The sequence below is a fragment of the Sebastes umbrosus genome, chromosome 13, assembly GCF_015220745.1.
Source record: "Sebastes umbrosus isolate fSebUmb1 chromosome 13, fSebUmb1.pri, whole genome shotgun sequence".
NCBI lineage: Eukaryota > Metazoa > Chordata > Actinopteri > Perciformes > Sebastidae > Sebastes > Sebastes umbrosus.
The window spans coordinates 25,640,777-25,665,563 of record NC_051281.1 but is presented as its reverse complement, the minus strand read 5'-3'; the positions used below and the strand labels follow the sequence as shown (position 1 = coordinate 25,665,563).

The 24,787-nt window shown below is 39.5% G+C and overlaps 1 protein-coding gene across 1 annotated transcript; it reads left to right on the top strand.

The window, feature by feature from the left end:
• Positions 1-594: 594 nt before the first annotated feature.
• hibch (3-hydroxyisobutyryl-CoA hydrolase) lies at positions 595-23,725 on the top strand. The gene is made up of 14 exons (XM_037790842.1): positions 595-749; positions 1,109-1,151; positions 2,467-2,598; positions 3,262-3,346; positions 3,914-3,994; positions 4,790-4,842; positions 12,458-12,536; positions 18,071-18,216; positions 19,082-19,168; positions 19,328-19,386; positions 19,960-20,041; positions 21,451-21,570; positions 22,546-22,579; positions 22,756-23,725. Exons 1-14 carry the CDS (start codon positions 703-705, stop codon positions 22,869-22,871), a joined length of 1,164 nt encoding a protein of 387 aa, XP_037646770.1. The 5' UTR covers positions 595-702; the 3' UTR covers positions 22,872-23,725.
• The last annotated feature ends 1,062 nt before the right edge of the window (positions 23,726-24,787 follow it).

The window sequence follows — 24,787 nt, the reverse complement described above, 5'->3', positions numbered from 1 at the left end:
GATTGGAGGTTGCTAATATGGGCAGGACATAGTGTTACATGAAGCATGTCAGAGAAGGTTTAATTGAGCATGACATGAAGTGTCACTCCTCACTAATAAGGATGATAAAGCAATTATAAGTAATCTGAGCAATGTTTTGACAGCCTCTTTCAAATAAAAAAGGTGAAATTTAAAAAAAGGATAGGGATTGTGCAAAAAACAAGATGCATCAGCTAACACAGTAAAAAAGAGCTAAACAACGTTTAACAAATTATGAACCATTTAAATAGAAGGAAGTATAAAAATAGGGGCAGTATATACAGTATTGACAATAAACAGACTATTAACACAATTGCACAAGTGGAAAATGATATTGCACAGTGAGAATGAAATGAAATAAGGACTAGGACAAGGACTTCTTTTCACTATTGTTTTTCACTATTTCCAGAAGTGGACAAAAAAATATACAAAATAGTGAAATAAATGTGTTCTGTATATTAAGAACACAGGAGTGCCTCCTCTGAACAATAGGGGGCAGTGTGACAGAAACAAAGCACCGACTGATGAGTCTCTCTCGGTGGTGCGTGTCTACCATGACGTCACCACGCTGACCAATCAGAGGCAGCTCTGTGTCTCTTTCAGGAAGTAAACGCAGAAGAGTAGAAGACAGAAGAGGACAGCAAACAGCTGGACCTGAGTGTGCTGCCACTCGCCACAGGACATATGTCAAAGATAATAATGTCCTTAACCGTTTTCACATCCGTTAACAGGTATGTAACCTGTACTGTATGTTTTGGGTGTTGTTGTCCTGACAGTAGGAGTCTGCTGACATTATGTGTCTTGTTATTAAATATCAGACATGCTGTAAAATGTTGATATAAGTCTCTGGGATGCTCCTCTATGTATGTGTCGTTAGTAATAATAATAACTTATAATAAGTAGTAGTAAATGGTTGAACTTACAGGTTTAGGTCAAACCCCATATGTTAGTGTTCTGAGTTTGAACTTGGCAACAGATTCATTCATAAGTTAATTCATTCTGAGGCTGTGAAATCAAATGTTTCCTGATGCTATGTGTGTCCAGCTTTATTATAGTTATTATTGATGTTTGTCACAACTGTTTCCTCCAGATTCAGGTCCCTCTGCAGACTGCAGAGGATCCAGGGCCACATGGTGAGCAGCCTCCTCTCCTAACCTTGCATAACCTACTCAACATTACATGTTGTATTACAGTAGCTACTGTAGGTTTACACTTATGTATAGTGAGGATTGTACGGATGCATTTTCATGGTTTTCTTTAGCTGTACTGCACAAGTTTTACCTTTTTATTTTTACTATACTCACTAAACATGCAGCCTCATGACATCTGTTTGCAACATGTCAATCTTGAGGCGATTGACAGAATATATTAGACTAAAAAATGCAAAAGAAATTCAAATTCCTCTGTCAGCCAAATATTGGCAGTAGAATTAATCAGTATCAGTTTTTATAATGCAGTGTTAGTTTGCCAGTGTATGGATACAGTGTTCTCTTTCATTTATTTTTAATACTTAGGGCCATTTTTCAGATTTGGGTTGCCATCACTCCTGACACATCACACATTTTACTGCATCGTTGATTCTGGTGTTTCATCTAGCAGTGGGACAGTGATATGCAACCATCACGTATTTTAAATGTGTGGTGTATTCAATGAATTTCTGGTTTTAGTTAGGGATGCACGGATACCGATACCGGATCGGATATCGGGTGATACTGATTCAAATAGCTGGATCAGATATCGGTGACAATGAGGCCGATCTTTTCAATTCAATTCTATGTTTATATACTACATACATTATATACTGGAATTTTAATTCCTGTTTAAGTTTTAACCAATTTATTGCTGCATTAAAAAGGTTTACACTTGAATTGTAATTCCTGTTACAAGTTGCTGGTGTACGATTTATTCTTTTAATAATAAAGAACAATAAAACAAATTTATATCTATATATGTATTTGTTACATTTTGTTTTACAAAGTTAGGAAAGCAATGTTTAAGTTCAGCCTGATGTTGCCTTACACATAAAGGAATGATCCCAGTCACTTCCACACAGTGAGGCAGACAGCTTATTAGTTAAACACTGGTATCAGATCGGTACTCATACCGATACCCAAAGCCCAGGTATCGCTATCGGTGTCGGGACTGAAAAAGTCGGATTGGTGCATACCTAGTTTTAGTTACCACATTCTAGTCAAGTCTAGTGTGTCTACTTTAGACTATCAAAATTACTTTACTCGATTTGAAATTGCTTTCTAATTTGTTCTGTTGATTTATTCATTAAGAAGTATCACTCTATTATAACTGTATGTATTTTATTGAAGTAATGCTATGTCATCAGTGACATTCAGTTACTTCCCTATAGTCTGTCAAAGTAATTACACTAAGTTTTATTACAGTGTGTTGTTAAGACTTTTACACAATTGTCCTGTTGTCTCTATTTTGGATCAGATGTCGAGTCAGGTGGAATCAGGGGTTCTTCTGGAGAAAGTGGGCTGCGCAGGTGTGATCACCATAAACAGACCCAAAGTCCTGAATGCCCTCAACCTGCCCATGATCCGACAGATCTACCCTCAGCTCAAGGTGCGTGGAAAGCTTGGTTAATGCTCAACTGGGTCAAATGTCAACACCTCGAGTGTGTCAAGTGTCATTTATTCTAGCAGTGTGTTACTGATCGTAAATGGCTGTCAGTATCTCGCTTAGTTTGACATTGTCAAGGTCTTGATGTTTTTGAGAGTTGGATAGATTTGGTCATAAACCTATTGAAGACTTGTTAACAGTTACATATTTGTGCTGTGTATAAAAAATTAAAAAATTAAAATTATTTAGGAATGCAATTACTTAAACTTCCTGAAAAACAATCATTAATTTTGATGTAATTGAATACCAGAAGACACACATAAAAACATTTGTAATGATACAGAATCATCCCTCCCATCAAATAAAAACTGCTCTATTTCATTGAAAATTGGAGGACACAACTGTTGTATAATTTTTTGTTTTGAATATCCCAAAATCCATTGTGTCATCCAGTGTACCACAAGTTGTGATGGTGTTGTGTTTTAAGGTCTCAATATTAAGTTGTGGTGTTTTGAATAGCTGTGTTTCGTGGAGTTTCTGTTTTGAATGTCTAAACTTTCCCTAAAATAGTGCACAAACCTGTTTCATCTCGTGACACATGACATTAATTAACATTTGTTTTTGATGATAATTCCCTATAAATTTGTGCTTTTTTTTTTATTCTAGAAATGGGAAAATGACAATGAAACTGACATTGTGATCATCAGAGGAGCAGGTGGGAAAGCCTTTTGTGCTGGTGGAGACATCAGAGGTAAGCAGTAGCCTTGAAGGATCAAACACTGGGGTCTGTGTAGCCGCAGTATGGGCCTCTCCTGTATGAGCACACATTCGGATCACAGAGGTAATCATCAGTTTCTCTAAAAGAGAATTAAGCGGTGATGTTTGAAAAACCCAGAAGGTTGTTTAAAAAAAGAATACTGTTGTTCTGAAGGTATTTCCAAAATCTTCTAAGACTCTTCTAACCATCTGGATGAAAAAATATGCTGTCCTCTGAACGATTAAAGTTTTTAACCCGTTTCCTAATCTGTGCCTCTGTTTCTGAATCAAAACAAAGTTGGCAGCCCGCCGGCTAAATAAATAGTGAATAATAATGAATAGGAAACAGAGTCACAACTTGGGAAATGGTTTATAAATCTTTTTTCTTCATGCATTGGACAGAATATGGATGGTTTCCTCTGTGACCTGGATGTATGCTAGCTAGAACATGACAGGCACAAACTGGGGCTAGGTTCTGGGGAGCTTTTATGTGCAACAGTGTGACCGTACAGTAGCTAGACATGTTGCTTCATTACTGTTTTGATCTGTTTTCTGCTGTCAGCGGTCACAGAAGCCGGGAAAGTTGGAGACCCTCTGGCAGAGGACTTTTTCCGTGAGGAATACGTTCTCAACAATCTAATTGGTAAGCGTCACAACACGTACAATTACAACTGTAGTATCAGTTATATCTGTTATGTATGGGTACGTATAGTCTCACTTGATACTTAGGCTGTCAATCGATTACAATATTTAATCATGATTAATCGCATGATTGTCCATAATTATTTATGATTAATCACAAATTATCGCACATTTTCTATTCAAAATATACCTTAAAAAGAGATTTGTCACGTATTTATGTATTAACAACACAAACCAATGACACATATTGTCCAGAAACCCTCACAGGTACTGCATTTAGCATAAAAGAAATCATAACACGGCAAACTCAAGCCTAACAGGCAACAACAGCTGTCAGTGTGTCAGTGTGCTGAATTGACTATGACCTGCCCCAAATGCATGTGATTATCATAAAGTGGGCATGTCTGTAAAGGGGAGACTCGTTGGTACCCATAGAACCCATTTTCATTCACATATCTTGAGGTCAGAGGTCAAGAGACCCCTTTGTAAATTGCAATGCCAGTTTTTCCCCGCCAAAATTTAGTGTAAGTTTGGAGCGTTATTTAGCCTCCTTGATATGATACCAGTATCTTCACTCTAGCTTTAAAGCCGATCCCGCTACAACCTAAAATTGCAAGTTGCGTGAATGCATTAAAGAAATTAGTGGTGTTGAAAAAAATGTACATTGATGCGTTATCGCATTAACTTGTACAGCCCTACTTTCTACATTTCCAAACACCTAGGTCTCTACTTTATCACTTTACATGTTTGAAATCTCTTTTCCTTAATTTTTACACATTTTATTTTATCTTTCAAGGAGCATGCAGGAAACCATATATCGCCCTTATTGAAGGAATAACAATGGGAGGGGTGAGTACTTTTATTTTTAATGTATAAAGTTCATATTATAAGGTTGGGTTAACCTTACACAGTTTCTTACTGTGCATGTCATGAGGCATTGAAAATGTTCATCCCGGTGTTGAGGATCAGAGATTCCTTCTTCTTTGGCAGTTTGGGTGCCTTTTTTGAGTTCTCCTTCTATGAGGTGTGATATTAAAATTTGCCGATAGGTGTCAGTAGAGAACTATCTGCCACTGTCACCAGCTGCCAGTGGCAAGGTGGCCTCTGATTGGACGGCATATGAAGTGACAGAGCATTGTTGCTATCACTGGTTTTTCCCTCCAGGTGTCACATATGTTTGGAATTTGAATTGGTATCTTTGCCCCACATTAAGCATGATGAGACATAATTCGGACAGAGCTGCACAAATGCCCATTTATCAGTAATGACCTTGATCTCAAAGGTCTGTCGTTTATTAATATTGTTTAACTCACCTGGTCAGACAAAATGTCTGGCTTTTGGTTGAGTCTGTTCTATTTTCCATCTCATGACCTTGACCGTGAGTTTACTCCTGAGGTGTCACTGAGGTTGCTCACAGCCACTAGCATCTACAGGGTCATTACTCATCATGCCTCTCTCTCTCTCAGTGTTTGTGTGTCTGTGGCCTAGAGATGTATGAAGACCTAACAAGCCCTTTCGCACAACTCACTGTTCTAATACTGGCCATTAGCTTGCACTATACAAATCTCTTTAGGAGTATTTTACAGCAGTATGTGGTACAAATCAATATCTTGATCAGGTGGCTGTGTCTTCATGTTTTTTGTGGCTGTTTTGTTTGTTCAAAAGAGGATGAGGAATGCCATGGGTGTGTGTTGACCTTTCTGTCATTTTTGGTTTCAAAAAGTTTATTCTGCTGCTTTTTACACATCATGCTTATATAGAGTTATTTTGGATGGGAAGTCTTTGATACTCACTGTAGCACTGTAACCCAGATCAAAGCTTATAATGGATTGGATTGGAACAGGAAGGGAGTTGTTTGATGCAAGCTTTTCTTGCAAACTGACTGTTTAATTCTTAAGTTGAGGGAATCAGGAATAATATGGCAATGTAATATGGGCTGAAGAAATACAATGCTAGCAGTTGGCTCTTGTGTGGTTTAGTCTTCTGTTGACATAGAGGACAAAAAGAACAATACATACCGAGAAGGGTTTGGTTTCAGTGATAAACGACCAATAAAAAAAAAACTAAGGCTGTCAGTCGATGAAAATATTTAATCACGATTAATCGCAAATTAATCGCACACTTTTTATCTGTTCAAAATGTACCTTAAAGGGAGGTTTGTCAAATATTTAATACTCTTATCAACATTGGAGTGAGTAAACATGCTGCTTTATGCAAATGTATGTATATATTTATTATTAGAAATCATTTAACAACACAAAAACAATGACAAATATTGTCCAGAAACCCTCACAGGTACTGCAATTAGCCTAAAAAATATGCTCAAATCATAACACGGCGAACTGCAGCCCAACAGGCAACAACAGCTGTCAGTGTGTCAGTGTGCTGACTTGACTATGACTTGCCCCAAACTGCATGTGATTATCATAAAGTGGGCATGTCTGTAAAGGGGAGACTCGTGGGTACCCATAGAACCCATTTTCATTCACATATATTGAGGTCAGAGGTCAAGGGACCCCTTTGAAAATGGCCATGACAGTTTTTTCTCACCAAAATTTAGCGCAAGTTTGGAGCGTTATTTAGCCTCCTTTGCGACGAGCTAGTATGAGATGGTTGGTACCAATGAATTCCTTAGGTTTTTTTAGTTTCATATTCTGTCTGAAATTGAGCAGATGACAAGAAATGCAGAGATAAAAATAAGTTTGTTGATATGTTGTGTTGAGTGTCAGTCAGGTGGAACATTTTACCACCCACTGTTCCCAACAGCGGGCTGCTAGCACTTTGTAACACTTCCACAGACCGCTGATACTATGAAAAGTACCATGAGTATGAACATGTAATAATGTACATGTAGAAAAACAACTGAAACCTTAAAGCTCCAACAATTGAACTTTTTTGTTTGTTTGTTTTTTATTATCTAAATATCTGTTTCTTTAGCAACTAGTTGCTCACTTTGTCTACCTGCCATTTAGTGATGGGCAGGTAGTGTGCAGTTGTTTTTTTCCACTGAAAACACTGCTTCTAGAAATAAGGTTGATGAAAGAGGTGAAAGTGAAAGTAGCAGGCCATAAAACCAAAACAATGAGCTAAAATGCACTGTAGAGCTGAAGGAGCTGTGGAGTTGGCTGATTATTGTCTGTGGGTTTGTCACTATGAGCAAGCACTTTCCAATCACAGATAGTCATTTGATGCATTGTTATTATAGAAATATTGATTAGTAAAGCTTTTAAGATATTTTGTTTCCCTACCTCCGAAGCAGTCTGCAAGGGCCTAATGACCGAAAATAGTTCAGTTGATTTAAGTTTGACAAAGCGGGGGTGGGGTTTTGAAGGGTCAAACTTTGGACTTTGATGGCAGTAGAGGGACTGATGATCCCAACAAAGGGTTCACCATCTTGGCCTGATCTGTACCAGGGTGTCAATTTTCATAAAAAATGACTAGTTTGTTTTTTCCTGTATCGGCAATTCCATAGCAGCCCGTAAACCAGTCTTTTTTTGTTGGTACTTTCAGTGTAGTAAACATTTCACACTGTGGAATTCACCAGGAAATGAATCCTAGAAGCTGTGAACCACAAACAAATCATCTTGTTTGCTTGTTTTTCCTATGTTTAGACAGCCATGATGACAGTGACACCCCCTGTTAGTGTTTTCCTTTCCAAGAGAAACGGAAGCTGTAATTGGTTTGTCAGAACAAAACTGAAAAAAAAAAAAACAATGTAAAGTAGCAGCGTGCAGTAATGGATGCAAGGGGACAGCTGAGTGCTTGGTTCTGATGTATATTACACCATATTGTGTTGTACAAGACAAGTCACTTCCGTTCACCATCCCAGTGGAAAAGCTTAAAAGCTGTGATGTTTGTTGAATCCTTTCGGCTGCTTATCACACAATCTTCTTCTACTCTCTTTCTTTTTTTTCTTCTATGGGTTTATAGCTCTGGGAATAAAGTGATTTGTACACCTCTCCTGTCTGTCCTGTCAGTACAGAGAAGACACTAATGTTGATGCAAACCATCCTCGGGGCGATTGCTGTTTAATGTGTCTGGTGGTTGAAAACAGGCTAGTTCTATATATGGAAAAGTCCAAGAGGCACCAGAGTCCCTGTTCCCAGATCTGCACTGAGCTCAGGGCAGAACTCCCACGTCGAACAAGTATTCTGGCGTTAGTGATAACAAACCACCGGGGAGTAAAGGCATGTCCTTAGCAGGTCAAGGAACAAACACGCACACACACACATACACACACACACACTGTCTATCTGTTTGCCTCGCTCTTACATCAGTGGGATCTCATCTCACGCACATCATTCATTGCTCTCCAAGTTTAAAATCCCTAGAATTAAGGTCTGTGAATGCTGAGTTATTAATCCGTGTCTGCTGTGCTTTCTGTTTGAGCAGACACTGTGGGCCCCATTTAAACGATCCATAGCGCATGGTATGAAGTGCATGGCGCAAGTGCATTTAGGGCGTGTCCAACCCCACTTTTGCTAGTTAAACGGCACATAATCTGGGCGCAAAGTTAAGCGCAAAGGGGTTGTATTTAGTCTCTTAATTATTCATAAGTGTGTATTGGGCGTAACATGCCTGCACCGGGATCATTGCTATTTAAAGGAGCAATATGTAGCACTGACAGCTAGTGGTTAAAATCAGTAACAGCAGTCCAAATTCAAAACAGTGACTGATAGTAGTTAGTGTGTGTTAGCATCACGGAGTTAGCCACTGGCCACCAGCAGTAGTCGGAATCACTTCACCGGCTGTGTGTCTCAAATACCTTGATAACCCAGCCGCACACAGACCACAGAGAGATGTCCCGAGGCTTTTCAGGTCGGTAGAATCTAATGTTAACGTTATCTCTGTTGATCCAGTTTGTTTGTTTGCTTCCATGGCTGCAGAAGGCTGTGTTTGCGTGCCAGTTTCTTTCACATGTGGCAACAAGGTGTTGAAATGGGCAGTGGACGGGATCACACAGGCCAAAACAAAAACAGACGTTTTCTGTTCTGTTTTTTTGACGGTTTCCTTAATCTCTGATGACATATCATGGTCATTTTATGATTTATTACAGTAAATATATATTACATATTGGTCCTTTTTAAATGGTGGATTTGGTAAATTAGAGAAACGAGCTGTTTCCTGCAGTGAAAATGTTGTTTTTTGAAATGCTAAACGCCAACAAATGTATTTTAGCAAATCTATTATGTTTTACGAATATTTCATTAGATTAAAAACATGTTGTGAATTTTGGAATTATTCTTTTTTCGAGAGTTGTTGTGTGTCTCTCAAACAGCTACCGTGGTGCTAACGTAGCAGCTAGGTGGCTCGATACCGCGGCTCCGGCCCCCCGATCACTACTGCGCACACTCTGGCTCCAAATGACATCAAAATCTCGAGATGGCAGCTCCCTTATCTGGGATATTTTGGTTTCACGCTTGTACAGTGGGAGTAAGAAGGGAAGCGTCATATACACCTCTATATACTGTACAGTCTGAGTCATACAGTAGGCAGCAGTCAGTACACTGCTTTTAAGATGGTTAGTAACAGGCCTGGCGCAGCGGTTGCTGATGGATATTTGTCTGGAGCCGCATAACTGTAATCTCTTTCCTCTGGAGAACAGAGCTCTTGTTTGCGAATGTCCACATCATCTAATGAGAAGAAAGTGAGAGCCAAAAAATACCTCAGGGCGGATTTTGATCCCTGCATCGAGGTTCTTCCAGAGCCTTGTGCAGTGCTTGTTTTGAAAGTGAATACTTTGTGCAAGAGTGATGTGGAAAGTAATTTTCAAACAGACTTCACTTTCTCTTTAAGTGTTTATAACTGTTATCTGTCACTTGCGTCTCTTCAAGTGAAGAGAAGTGAACTTGATTTCTCTGCAAAATCTGAAGCGTTACAATATTATTAGGGAGAGGTACCTAGATTCTGCCTGGTGTGTAGAAGTGCAGAAAGTAACATAATTTTAATGGATTTGACCCCACCTGTTCTATCAATATTTGGTTTGTATCCAATAAACCAAATATCACACTGAGGACTTCATGAAGCCCTCCTTTTTCTTAGCCAGTGTAAACTCTTCCCAGCCAAGTTATAAATTTTGCAGCCCATTCTGTTTGTGAGCATTAGCTATAAACAGGCTGGTCTGCACACTTTTGTACAGTTCCTTTGTTTACAGCAGGATCCGGAGACATGTTCTTATATGGTGCTTGGTGGTACCACACCAGCACATGACAACGTTCCACTACTTTTATGGTAAAACTTGGGTAATGTGAGATTCAACGGCTCCTCATTCCTCTCGGTGCATCCAGTGATCATTCTTTTTTACTTTTTTTCTCTCATTTAAAAAAATAAAATGTTGTCTTCAGGTTGTTATTTCTACACTTTGGAGGAAATGGCTGCTATGATGTATAAGATTAATTTATCTTGTATTTATGTGCACTCCATTTTACATGACTCATTCAGTATCTAATAATAGATCCAGATCCAGCAGGTATTTTCATATAAATATGTGAGCGTAATGATAGACCATCTGTTATCTTGGAAAGACCACATTGAATTTGTCTGTAAAAAGACAAAACAAAGAATTTACTTTCTCCGCCGCCTCAGGTCTTTTGGGGCGAGTAAACATATTCTTCTTTTGTTTTTTACTTCTTGTGTTCTACAGTATTGTTATACTACATGGTACAAGAGTTTGTCCACTACTTTAAAGTCAAAACTGCTCCATCAAATGAAAATCTGCTCAAAGATTGTAGGTCAACCTCTTGAGAAATTCTATAAATCAGCCTATCATAATAACATATGATAGGCTGATTTGATGGCTAACACCATCGTCTCTGACCACAACCATGTTTTGAACAGTGAATATGAATTATTACCATCAAATCGGAGATACAGGGTTCCACGATTTAATAAGGTTAGACTGAAGCACTCTTTTGTACACCAGTCAATTCTAAAACTAAATATTGAGCCTAATCCCAGATCAAATGTACGTTGGGCCCTGAATATCGTCTTCTGTGATTGTAATGTTTAAATGTACGTATCCTTGTTTCTTGTCTTTGTTCCTTTCTGTGATGTTGCAAATGGAGCTGCTGTGATGCAAAACAAATTTCAGACCTGTCTGACAATAAAGTATTATCGTATTATGGTATCGTAGATGAAAACAAGAGGGACTCTGCGCGTAAGGTAACAATGCTAAATTCGTAATTCAGCATATCTATGATTAGGGTCTGAAATGAACTTTTTTCACTGCCTGGAAGGCAAGGATTTTTTTTTTCTGCCACTCAGAAATTGTATCTGCCACTTTTGAAATCTCTGCGCTAAATGAAGAAATAACCTTTTAGATCTGATGTCATTCAATGTTCGATGTATTTTACGTAAAATACAAATGCATGGTAAATTCCATTGTTTCGAATTACACCATAGCTTCTGGGGGAGCCCTATTTTCAGGGGTGGGAGGGTAATGTCCATAGTACTGTACTTTGTTTTTGTCATCTATAGTGGTTATTTGCATCAAAACACACAATTCAAATAATTGTGATTATTTAAATATTTGCTTTGATTAAAAATGTTTAGTAGTTTTAATGATGTATTATAAGCCGTTTGCGCTGGTGTTAGGAAGTTACACAGGTCATGATTCCCCTCTCTAATATCTGTTTTTATATTGCTGAAAACATTTTCAATCAACTGGATTTATTCAAGTTTCTCACCAAAAACTTAATTTTACCAGATCTCATTTGACGCATCATTGTAGTGTTGTAATGTGCCACCTAAGTTACTGTATGTAGTGTTAATACACTGACTCCAAGGCTGTATATATACTGTACATGTAGTAGCGTCATCATGCAGAAACCTACATCAGGTCACGTGGAAAAGGGTTTTAGAAGCGCTTGGGAAAATAGCATTTTGACTCTAAAACATACACACTTTGAGCAAAATGTGAATGCTCAGATTTCAATACATAAAAGGAACACCACTGGGAAGCTACAGAATGAGAATAAACATCTAAAAAAAACAAAACCTAATGGATCCGCTCTTGAACTACATGGTCATTCACCTGTCACAGTCAGGCAGTACAATACACCTGCCTGTGTATTGACATGTTTTATACATGGAAGTCAAGGATGTATGCAAGGGGATATTGTTTCCATGGTAACCTTATAATTTGACACACACATGGAGTCCTAACTGTACCGGAAATGTCCTCTGGCCAACACTGCTCATTAGCCTTCACCTGTCTCCCTGCTTGGAGCCACACACATAAATCACACACACACACACACACTTACGCTGGGTTGGCCTGGTTTACTTTTTATTTTTTCTCCACGTATTTTCTCAAACTTCATCTCAGTGCTTCTCAGTTATTGATGTTTTCTCCATGCCCTGTTTCCCCCTCTGTGTATTCCTCTGCCTCTGTTTCCTTCTCTTTTCATCATATCATTTTTTTTTTTTTTTAAATGTTTGCAACCTTGTTCTCCTCCACCTGCAGGGCGTAGGTCTGTCAGTTCATGGGAGATTTCGAGTGGCCACTGAGAAGACGCTGTTTGCCATGCCAGAGACTGCCATCGGTAAGACTCTCCAGCTGCACCAGCTCCTGTCTTCCTTGAGGGATGGGGGGGTGTGGGGATGGGTTGCGGTGTCACTGGTCGGCCCACATCAGTGTGAGTGGGTATCTAGACCATTAATTATGTAGGAGCAGTGATTTCAGTTGCAGACCCAGCTGGATCCAATTCATATGCATTCATATCAGACATGAGGTCTGTCTGCCTGGGAAGCTGGGAAAGAATACACAGAGGGATAGATGAGTTGTGATCAGCACAGCATATGATAGATGACCTCATCCTATAGTGAGAATGGAGGAACATTTCCCAACATGTCTTCTTTGCACCTTAAAGCAGCAGTAGGTAGAAATGGAGCAAATATGAATAAAAAGTTATTTCTATATAACGGTCACTATATCCTGACAGTAGTGATTGAGACAGGTAATCTTGTGTCTTCCAGTGCTCCTAATGGCATCTACAAGATTTCACAGATCGGAGTAAAACAACCAATCAGGGCCGATCTGGAATCCGACTCAAACGTCAAACTAGACAGCCTAAAAATTGCATGTTGCGATAAAGAACTTAGTGGCGTTAAATTTGCAATTTGCGTTATCGGGTTAACTTTGACAGCCTATATGATTTTTGCATAAATTTTTCCATATTCTGATATGGATTAATACAACTATGAATATCAATTAATATTCTTATTGATAAAATGATATCCATTTAAACCTAAAGGCCCAGCCCATTCCATGAGAAGCTGACAATGGCAGTATGAATGTAAATAAAGCCATGCCTACAGACACATGATCCTGACGTGGTGAGAGAACAGTTGGCCTGTGTAGTTTTATTTTGTCTGACCCTTTTAGGAGGAGGAGAAATAAGTCAAGGAGAAGACCAATGTTTTGTGTGTGTTTCCATTCAGATAGCACCAAAAACATGCAATGATACATAATATAATGATACTTTATCAGTAACTAAATGGCTTGCTGCATGTAGACATCATCAAGAACTTATCTTTATGTTTTTACTGTACTAAGCTTAGTTTGCTCTTTAGCTAATTGACCCCTGTGGACAGATGGCCGTCTCCTGAGGCACTGAGGAGATTAGTAACGAATTACAGCTGACGTTGGCAGAAACTAGCTGGTTGTCACTTAAATCCAGATGGCAGTATCACAGTGCTATAATTGTGTATTAATTATTTGCAGGAAACGTATTACACCCAAGCATTAATCACATTTTCTTTATTGCAAGAAAGAGCCTGTGAGGGGACACAGACAGCTAATGTTCCCCAGCTCTCCTCAGTCAGTGTATTCACCTCATAAAGATAGTTAATGGATATTGAGTTGGTCCTCGAGCATCTTTGATGGTCAGTTTAAAGGCTCGACCAACTTTCTGCCCAAATTCAATCAGATTTGGGTTTGAATCAAGTAACGCGTAGGAAATGGGAGTATTTTGTGCAGAAGTTGCTAGGTTGCATATATCTGTTCATTTACTGATAAATTGACTGTGTGCGTTCACTCCCTCACACTCGCAAACTTCCAAGGCCACTCACATCATCCTCTATTTGACACACGAGCACTCGCTTAGACACACACACACACACACACACACACACACACATCAGGCTTATTCCCGAGCATTCTGGGCTCGGACCCCATAATACATCTTCAGCTGATGCTTTGCTCTGTGTGGTGGTGGTGTGCAGTGGAATCTGACTCATGGACGAAGATTATGTTGTCAGCGAAGAGGAAATGAGTGTAGCAGAAAAGAAACCGCTGAGGTTCTTGTTGATGCCGTCTGACTGTTGTGTGTGTGTGATTTTCTCAAAGGCAATGCCACAATGAGGAGTAGGAGGAAATGGGACTGCAATTCAATTGCACAGGCGACGGATTGGCTATATGAGGGGATTGATATACTGCACAGGATGTGTGCCTATTAGGGTGTGTCTAGTATTTTGTTTCTAATCCATGCACAAACACCCTTGTGTGCTGTCCAGTACTTTCTGTTCGAGTAACATACGAAATACATTCCGTTTAGTCTCATTATTCGTTCTCAATAATAATGCAAGAATATCCTGGGGGCTTTAAAACTCTCCAGTCGCTTTGGCAAGAAGGCAGGAAATCTTTGTTATTCCTCTTCGGAGCTGCTGTGGTCACACATTGTCGCTATTGTTTTTACCAAAGGCCCTTTGTTTCTAGGCCACTGCACCACCATTATCAGCACGTCCCCTCTGAAATCAGAAACTTGGACTTCGCACGGCACCATTTCCATTAGGGAACAGCATTTTCACAGACATCGCAGCTGCTTCGAGACCTGTACTTGCTTATTTTAGGCTTGATCCCTAAAGCCCTCTTCTGTGCTGAGTTTACTGCAACCGCAGTCACATTGTGAAATCAGGCTTTTTCCATTGAAGTATGCCAATATTATACTGGTTTCAAGTGTTGGAAAAGTCCTAAAGTTATCTGAAATTAAGTTAGACAAATTCCTGAAGTTTATATATGGTTTATTTGGCTGATTAGACCTACTCTTAGGACGGTATAGGCGTGTATAGGCGTGTATAGTCAGGATGGGAACCCCTAGAAAGTGTGCCTGACTTTTGAAGCAAATTTTCGTAGTGGCCAAACCCTGGAATTACAACTTCCGCGTCCGTCACGTGATGCCATTGAGCCCAAAAAGACTTTTTCAAATAGACTTACATTGGGAAAGAGACGTCTGTAACTCAGAGGATCATTTTTTTGGAGGTAAATCAACTTCCCAGTATGAACACCTGAATAGCCCTTATTTAAATCATTAGGTCCTAAAAGTTGTAAAATGCACTAATAGATGAATCCAGAGTTATTTTCCTTCCTCCGTTCATGTGAATGAGACCCAGACCGAGGGCTGGGAGGTGGAGTTAAAGGAAACGCTACTGTGCCTGCTCTATGGGCCCAATGGATGCGGAATATCGCCGGAAGATCCGGGTACTTTATCACTCGGCAGTCAATCCATTTTGACTTTATGTGTCACTGAGCAACTCTCATAGGAATGAAAGGGAGCCCGCCTACAAAGCTGTATCCAGTTCTCTTAATACATCCATGGGTGGGACAAATGAACTATAATCATTCTTACGCTGCGTTCCAGACAACTCGGAGGTTGGAATCTTCCCAGTTGAAATTTTCAACTCCAATCTACAAACATCCCAAACCCAGACCCTGGCTATGATTTATTAATGCCCACCCCCGACCTTAATGCCCCTCACCCCCCTTCCTCCACTCCCCCAACACTACCAACAACACTTTATAATTCAGCAGCCACCCTTCAAAAACCCTTTAAGGGTCATGTTGTACCCATTGCACAACAAAAAAAGTCATTAGTGTTATAGTGACTGATGATAAATATGTGTTTTTAAAGTTTAGACTACTTACTTCATACCTTCATAACTACACGTACTTCTATCACACTCATTCCTCTCTCAGTCACACACAAACCCAGTGATACCCTCACTACGCTCACGTGTTAGCGTTAACCCCTTCCGTGGCGGGATTAACAGATTTAACCCGGCCCTGCTAGCATTCTGAACAACAGCCATAATCTGCCGCATTTATGATATTACATTTGCAGCCGTGAATCAGGTCAACCGCTCTAATCCCCTCTCTCCCATTCACATGCCACGATACAAAAGCTGTCAGAAAACCAACTGTGACCAATGGAATCTCATTTCCTGTCAGAAACGTTGAAATCAAATGGAAACATCATCGAGAATACAGAATACATTCTGTTCAGATTAAGGCTGAGCATTTTTTCATAATCATAATTGCTCACATAAAAGCTGCAGGTGTAGCTTTTTGTAGTGTGCCGGCAATCATTTGTTTTGTTAATGGTTGTACTTCATCATACTGTAACACCTCTGGGTGAGGAGGAAATATATTTTAGGAAGGAGGGGCAATGTGGAGGACAGTGCTGAACCACCCGGTGCAATTCTGACCCTTTTTTACACTCAAGCAAAACAATGCAACGCTATGCTGGTTTAAATAGTGACATATTGAGCTGCAGTAATTATTAATCCATTAGTCAATCAAAAGAAAAATCAACACAAAGCTGTTTTGATGATCAATTCATTAATAAAATATTTTTTTCAAGCAAAAATTACACATTTGTTGTCAAATATGAGAATTTAGTTTTTCTTATTAAATTGAATGTCTTTAGGTTTGACACTGTTTTTCTGACAAAACCTTCATGACATTTGATGACATCACCTTGGGCGATAGGAATCTGTGATGTTTCCACTTGTTTGCAGATGTTTGGTAGACAAAAGGATTGATTGATCAAAGTGAAAATAACCAACCTATTATTCAATATAATGAAAACAATAGTTAGTTCCTCCCTTAGCTGTGTACTGGTCATTAAATAACAGATGCTAAATATTCTTTACATGAGTCACTTGTTATTTGTGGGGTAGTTGATAATAAATTCCCTGCTCATTTCCGAGAAACCTTGCTAGCTATATATCTATAAAGCTATAAAGCTATAAACTAATTCAAAGGGATCCGTACCAAGATTTTTATGCCTCGAAGCCGGCGACAGACATTGTCGGAGACATTATGTTTTCAGTTACAACCCATTCTTGTGAACACGATATCTTAAGAAAGCCTGAAGGGAATTGTTTTTAATTTGCCACAAATGTCCACTTGGACTCAATGATGAACTGATAAGATTTTGGTGGTCACAGGTCAAGGTCACTGTGACCTCACAAAACATGTTTTTGGCCACAACTCAAAAATTCATATCCTAATTATGACAATTTCACACAAATGTCTAACAGGATAAAATGATGAAGTGATGACCTTTTGGACAGACATGGATGTAAACTTGGTGGAGGCATACATAGGGATGCACAGATACCGATACTGGATCGGATATCGGGCCGATACTGATATAAATAGCTTGATCGGGTATCTGTGACAATGGGGCCAATCTATTAAATTAAATTCTATGTTTATATACTATATACATTATATACTGGAATTTTAATTCCTGTTTAAGTTTTGACCAATTTGTTGCTGCATTAAAAAGGTTTACACTTGAATTGTAATTCCTGTTAATTTTGAAGGTTTCTCACCAAGTTGCTGGTGTACGATTTATTATTTTAATAAACAAAATACAAAAATATATTTTGTTTTACAAAGTTCGGAAAGCAAAGTTTAAGTCCAGTCTGATGTTGCCTTACACATAAAGAATGATCCCAGTCACTTCCACACAGTGAGACATACAGCTTATTAATTAAACACTGGTATCGGATATCCGATATCCGATATCCAATATCAAAAGCCCAGGTACCGATATCGGTATATCGGTATATATAATGATATGTCATTTTCTATTTTTTAACTCTCAAATAAAGATATCAGTATCAGCCTCAAACATCCAGTATCTTTCTGGCTATAGTCACATGGTTATGTAATGTTTTATTGCTGGGCATTTTGACAGGGTTAACAGTGACAGATGGTCGTGTTGCTTCATGAAGTGCATGTGTATTGAAACTGTGCAAGAATGCCTAGTTTTCTGTTTTCTGTTGACAGGGCTTTTCCCTGACGTGGGAGGTGGCTATTTTCTGCCGAGGCTCCGGGGGAAGCTGGGACTGTTTCTTGCCTTGACGGGCTTCCGTCTCAAGGGACGTGACGTGCAGAGAGCTGGAGTTGCCACTCACTTTGTAGAGTCTAAGAAGGTACGGTAACTCAAGTTAGTCGATCAAACTCAATGCCCTCTCAAAAATGTGAACATGGCTGCATGTAGGCCTATTTTTTTTTTTTTTATGAAGGACTTATGAAGGAATAATGCTGTCATATGAAACATATTTTATACAAGACAAACAGTTGACAAGCCAAACTACCAGCATTTTTCCTATACTGCTTTCAATTCCTTATCTAATCCACTTGACAGCCCATGCACTGTGTGCATGTGTCAGTAGTGCTGCAGGGAAGAGGAGTGCAGGACAGGAGCATGGTGGGGGGGTTGAGGTTAAAGCTCTACTGGAAAGCCGGATGCTGAGTCACTGGCTGTCTCACTCTTGTTTAAACATACACTGGGCAGGTTGTGTTTGTCATGCTGTTGGCGTGAGGTCAGAACAGTGGGCGGCAGAGTTTGTTTAAGACTGCGACCTTGATTTTCAGGACAGACGTGCAGTGGGGTGGATTTAGTTTGTTTGTACAACTTTTACAGCAGTTTGACTAAAAACAAGGCTGGAAAAATATCCCCCAATATCTATCACATGACATTATTTTCTTATTGAATGAAACAATAACCGCGAATTGAAAAGTATTTTGGTGGATGCAAAGTGCCCTTGCACTGTCCCGAGTGCTGCCTTATTAATTAAAAGCTGCACACAAGTCCATAAAAGAACAAATTTAAAGTAGCCAGTCCTTCAAAAATGTGTTATCAAGAGGGGAAGATCTGCCTGCATCCAAAAATGGGAAAAGATAGACTGAATCTAGTGTAGTGGCTTTTAAAAAAAACAGTCTATTGCACACAAACAAGCAGATTTACATTTTTTTCAGTGGCTAATTGTAATGTCAAGCCTTCTACTTCAATAGATCCTAGAGCTGGAGAAGGAGCTGGTGGACTTGAAGTCTCCCTCTGCTGAAGACGTCTCCAGAGTGCTAGATTTCTACCAGAACCAGGTTAGAATCCTTACCCGTGTAAGCCCTACGACTAGCGTTGAACTTGAAACATAACATACCGTGAAACTTGCAATGAGTTGCCCTTCAGACATCTGTTGTCATGTGAACGCCTCAGAGTCTTAGCGTCTGTCTGTGTTGATGATTGTTCTCTGTCCACAGAGTAGTCTGGATTCTGAGAAGCCTTTTGTGTTGGAAAAGCACGTATCTGATATTGACAGGTAGGCCTTGAAATTCTCTCTTCCCAAATATACACATAATCTGACTGTGCCAGGAAACTAGTCAACAGCTAGTTACTTGTTGTCAACAAATGTCATATGAAAAGACCGTTATATATGTTATATGTTATGTGTTAGTCCTACCTGTGTGGCACTCAGACCCAAGACAATTCATTCCTACTGAAGATGAACGGCTGGGCAGTGTAGTTTTAGCAGATGTTACTCAAACAGGAGTACAACAGTTAGTGTATGGCAATTTTTAGTTGTGGATTTGGTGTTCATTGATGTTTTTAATAGTTTTTGGACAACAATGGAGCTCTGTGCCCCGGAGGAATAAAATATATTAGGCTTTGGCCACACAGAAAATACTTATAACATTTAGTATGATCAAGTCATTGTTGGTTTTGGTCTATTTGTGGGTTTTGTATATGTAAAAAAAATGAAGAATATTGCCAGCCTTATCCTTTAAAGCTGGACCCAACAGACAATGAAAGTGGGGAAAATGACATTTCTGATGAAACTGATTTCACTTTAAATGAGTGCTGAAAATCCATGTTGGTCCTTCCCTCCCTTCAGGCTGTTCAGCTCCAGCAGTGTGGAGGGCATCGTGCAGAACCTGAAGGCAGATGGCTCAGAGTTCGCTAGCAAACAAGCTGCGGTATGATCTTGACCTGTGGCTTTATCAGAATCACTGACATAATTACTTTATTCTCCAAGTAATCGCACAGAAATGTAGTTTCTACCATCAACTGCTCTGAACACATGTATACTTTTGTTGTGGTTATACAAACTATTTGAAAGAACTGCTGTACCTATGTACATACCCCACCATCAGATAAGTCCCACGGATGGTGCTGGGATGGAGCCAGGGCGTTATTTGGCTTTAGCACTATATGTTAGTAATTAGTGGCTACCTCAGTTTAATCACTTAATGGTCTTAGTCTTGTTGGCTGGACCAGAATCCGTCCTGTGAGATTTCAGAGCTCTTAGCAGACCACAGTGGCTTCATTACACAAATTTTCCTTCGTGATTCTAAAACTGACTCTTCATGGATGTGACTCGTATCTCTGATTTAGTTTTTTCACGTCATTTCCACTCAGATGGTCCAGTGAGATCAAACCTGGGAAGGAAGGCGTATAACCTTATGTAACAGTGCACATGCCCCAGATTAAACCCCCTTCTCCTCATTGTTCCTCTCCTGATCACTCAAGGATTAATAATACTGTACCACCAGTTAGCTGTTATTTGTTATTATTAGGGCTGTCAATCAATTAACATATTTGATCGCCATTAATCACATGATTGTCCATAGTTTATCACGATTAATCGCAAATTAATTAATTTTTTATCTGTTCAAAATGTAACTTAAAGGGAGATTTGTCAAGTATTTGATACTCTTATCAACATTGGAGTTGGCAAATATGCGTGTTTTATGCAAATGTATGTATGTATATATTTATTATTGGAAATCATTTAACAACACAAAATAATGACAGATATTGTCCAGAAACCCTCACAGGCACTGCATGTAGCATAGAAAATATGCTCAAATCATAACATGGTAAACTGCAGCCCAACAGGCAACAACAGCTGTCAGTGTGTCAGTGTGCTGACTTGACTATGACTTGCCCAAAACTGCATGTGATTATCATAAAGTGGGCATGTCTGTGAAGGGGAGACTCGTGGGTACCTATAGAACCCATTTTCATTCACATATCTTGAGGTCAGAGGTCAAGGGACCCCTTTGAAAATGGCCATGACAGGTTTTCCTCGCCAAAATAAATATTTGACATAAATATTTGATGCCTGAGCTCAGGCATCAAATATTTATTATAAACCCACTTCCTCAGTTACTACTACACCACTGACTCACTGTCCCGCCTCATACATTAAACATTGATGGCGATCTTTGTCCTTAGTTACTGTACATGTTGATTTGCCTGTTTTTCTTCATATTATTTGATAAATTTGTAGATTTTTTTTATTTGTCTAAAAGCAAATTAAGCAGTCCATCACCACCTTTTTGTTTGAAGTACACAGAACAGTTGCCTGTGTCTTCTCTTTCAGACACTGTCCAGGATGTCTCCCACATCCCTGAAAATCACCCATAAGCAGCTGCAGGCGGGTGCAGATCTGAGCCTGCAGGACGTGTTGGTGATGGAGTATCGACTGAGCCAGGCCTGCATGGTAAACACCAACTCTAACTGGAGCCTCAACCTACAGAGAAGTTCTCAACAACCATCAGCTTCATTTTCACACTTTTCGCTCTTGTAGTAATCATAATTAGATAGGAATTGGAGGATTAGTAAATTATCCTGCAAGTTGAGGATCCTATTGCATTCTTTAACATATTAACTTGCGTTTATCTTTAAAGGTATAATATGTTTTAGGTATAATATTTGTCGGTTGCTGTTTGTAAACCCACCGCATTCAAAGTTGGCCTCTCCTCCTCCTCGGCTCAACTCGCGAGAGAGAGAGAGAGCAGCGATGGTTGAGAGAGCTGTAGAGTGAATGAAGAGAGGGAGCGGTGTTAGTGAGAACAAAGCAGCGAATCAGGGAAATAAAACATTATTTTCGTATTGTTTAACTGCGGTTACATTCTAAAGCACAAAATAAACACACCCACACCTCCCTGCGGGAAGGTGCAGCATTGCCAGATTTTGGATAAATGCAGCACACCCCCACGTGGGACCCAAAGGCTTTTTGCTGAAGCCCAGAAGAGTCCAGAACACAGCAAAATAAGAAGAAAAAGAGGAAAGGCAGGCAGAGGGCTGCAGGGTTCCCTGCAGAAACAGACACCACCACAACACTTCTTATGGATCAGAAGGAATGATTGAGAGGGATTAGTTTTGTATCAGGCTATACATTGTATATGTTTTGTTTTTTAAGGATTATTTTTTCATCAGCTTTGCCTTTATTTGATTGACAGGACAGATAGACTGGAAAGGGGAGAGAGATATGCAGCAAAGGGCCACCCGGGCCGCTGCGGTAGGACCGCATGGGACGCCCCATATACATTGTTTTTTTTAGAAAATACTGCATATTATACATTTTTAATGTTAAAATGTCAGTATTACTCCACAGCTGTTTTAGTTTAGCTATGACTTAGAGTAAAATCTAAAAGGATTTTATCTCATGGGATTCTTTCCGTTTGTTTTGCAGAGGGGCTGCGACTTTTACGAGGGCGTACGAGCCGGTAAGTCACTGCAGTGCATGGGAAACAAACGTTGAACAGGGCGGATGTGAATTTCAATGATGTAGACATAAAGCACGATGAAAAAGATGGGATCAATAAATACTAGTTTTGCTTGCTTGACATCATCTCAGAGTCACATCATCTGTTTCCCCCCTTAAATGTGGTGACGTTTCTAGTGCTGGTTGACAAGGACCAGAATCCCAAGTGGAACCCGTCAACGCTGGAGGAGGTGTCTGAGCAGGCCGTGGAGCAGTGCTTCTCCTCGCTGGGAGAGAAAGAGCTGACTTTCTAGATGCTTCCCACCTTCAAAATCCCACTCCACTGAGCCTTCGCCAAGCCTCCTGTCCCTACATCCCTTTATGGTCAGTCATGTGAGAGGACTGTAGTGCTGAAGATGAGAGAAAGTCTTTTATTTTATGACAAGCACATAGATAGGTCACATACTTAATAGTTTGACTCTGTACTATTAAAACACTGTGGTGACATTTTACAAGAAAATCCAGGCTGCTCCTCTCCAGCTGAGTATAAGGTCTGATTCATGTTCACTGCCAGAAACCTAAAATAGAAGAAGAAGAGGTAGCTAACAGATGCCGTGTGTGTCACACATGAAAAATGTTTAGTGTAAACTTGCTCTGCAGTGGAAGTGGAGGGTTTTGTTTTTTTTCACATAAATTGCAGTAACTCTCTCTTCTGCTGCAAATGCAGGGAATCTGCCGCACAGCAGCATTAGCAGGAGGACATGGGAGGAGAGAATGATCTCACCACTGAGTGCTTTATTACATTTCCTGTGGGTGTTTGTTGATGTGACATGGATCGGTATCATCTGTATCTCTGCAGTGCGATCCCTTCTTCTAATTCAGATAATGTATTGTCTCTATTTCTGTTAGTTTTTGTCTTTTTCCATTTTTCTTTTCAGTGGTATCTGTACTTTATCAGATGTAACATGGATTAAAAAACACATATCCAAACAGGACAAGGCAGATTTAGAATTATATTAATATTGGTTAACTTCATCTGTTTTTCAGTCGGTATCAAATCACCTCCCTAAACGTTTCAATAGCTGCATTATTTATGAGACAACCAGTCAGATTCAGCATCGATGCTGGAACAGAGGCCAATAAAGAGAGTTGGTAATAAAACATAAAATGTTGTGTGTTCTTGGTGAGTGAAGAAACGGCTTGTGTTTTAAAGGTTACGTTTATTGAGGGTAGGATCGTTTATCACCTGCTTATAAAGTGTGACGGCGACAGTTTGTTATCAGCATGTGAGCGCTAAGCTGCTGCCCAGATGTCAAGTCAAGAAAGCAAACATGTATTTTGTCAGGCCTGACCACTATTCAATCTCTCAGAGGTTGTAGCGGACTTTTAAAGCCTGACTGAGCTACTGGCATCTTGTGAAACTAGAAAAAGGAATCCATTGGTACCAGCAATGTCATACTAGCTTGTCAAGAAGGAGGCTAAATAACGCTCCTAATTTACGCCAAATTTTGGCGAGAAAAAACTGGCATAGCAATTTTCAAAGGGGTCCCTTGACCTCTGACCTCAAGATATGGGAATGAAAATGGGTTCGATGGGTACCCACGAGTCTTCCGTTTTACAGACATGCCCACTTCATGATAATCACATCTAGTTTGGGGCAAAAACCATGTAGTTTTTTGCATGCATTTGTTGTTTTTCTGTATTCTAAAATGGTGCATTTCTGGTGTGTTCTTTATACTATGACAGTTTTCCTAAAATTACATTTAAAAAAAATCGCAATAGATCGCCTTGCTTACAGTATCGCAATATATTGCAATATATAGAATCATTACCACTATATCATGATACATATCATATCACCAGATTCTTGCCAATACACAGACCCATTATTTTGGTTGCATGTTGGGTTATAAACTGATCTGTTGTGCCTTCAGTGTTGGCAGGAAGTGCTGCATATTTTATGTGACTGGTATAATTGTCTAATAGATCATAAGAGACTGCAGTCTGTTACAAATGAATGACCAAGCTATTGATTTGATATTTCTACAGGCTCACAAATAACACCCAAAGCAGGTCTCAGTACAGTTCTTTTTTTTTTTATGATTTGGGACACCTTTACCTCATGTCTGTTTAAATGTTCTCTACCTGCTTCACATTCACAGTCTGACTCAATAACACACATCCCATTTCAATAATAGCCTCTTATAATCGGTGTCATATTCGTCAAGCA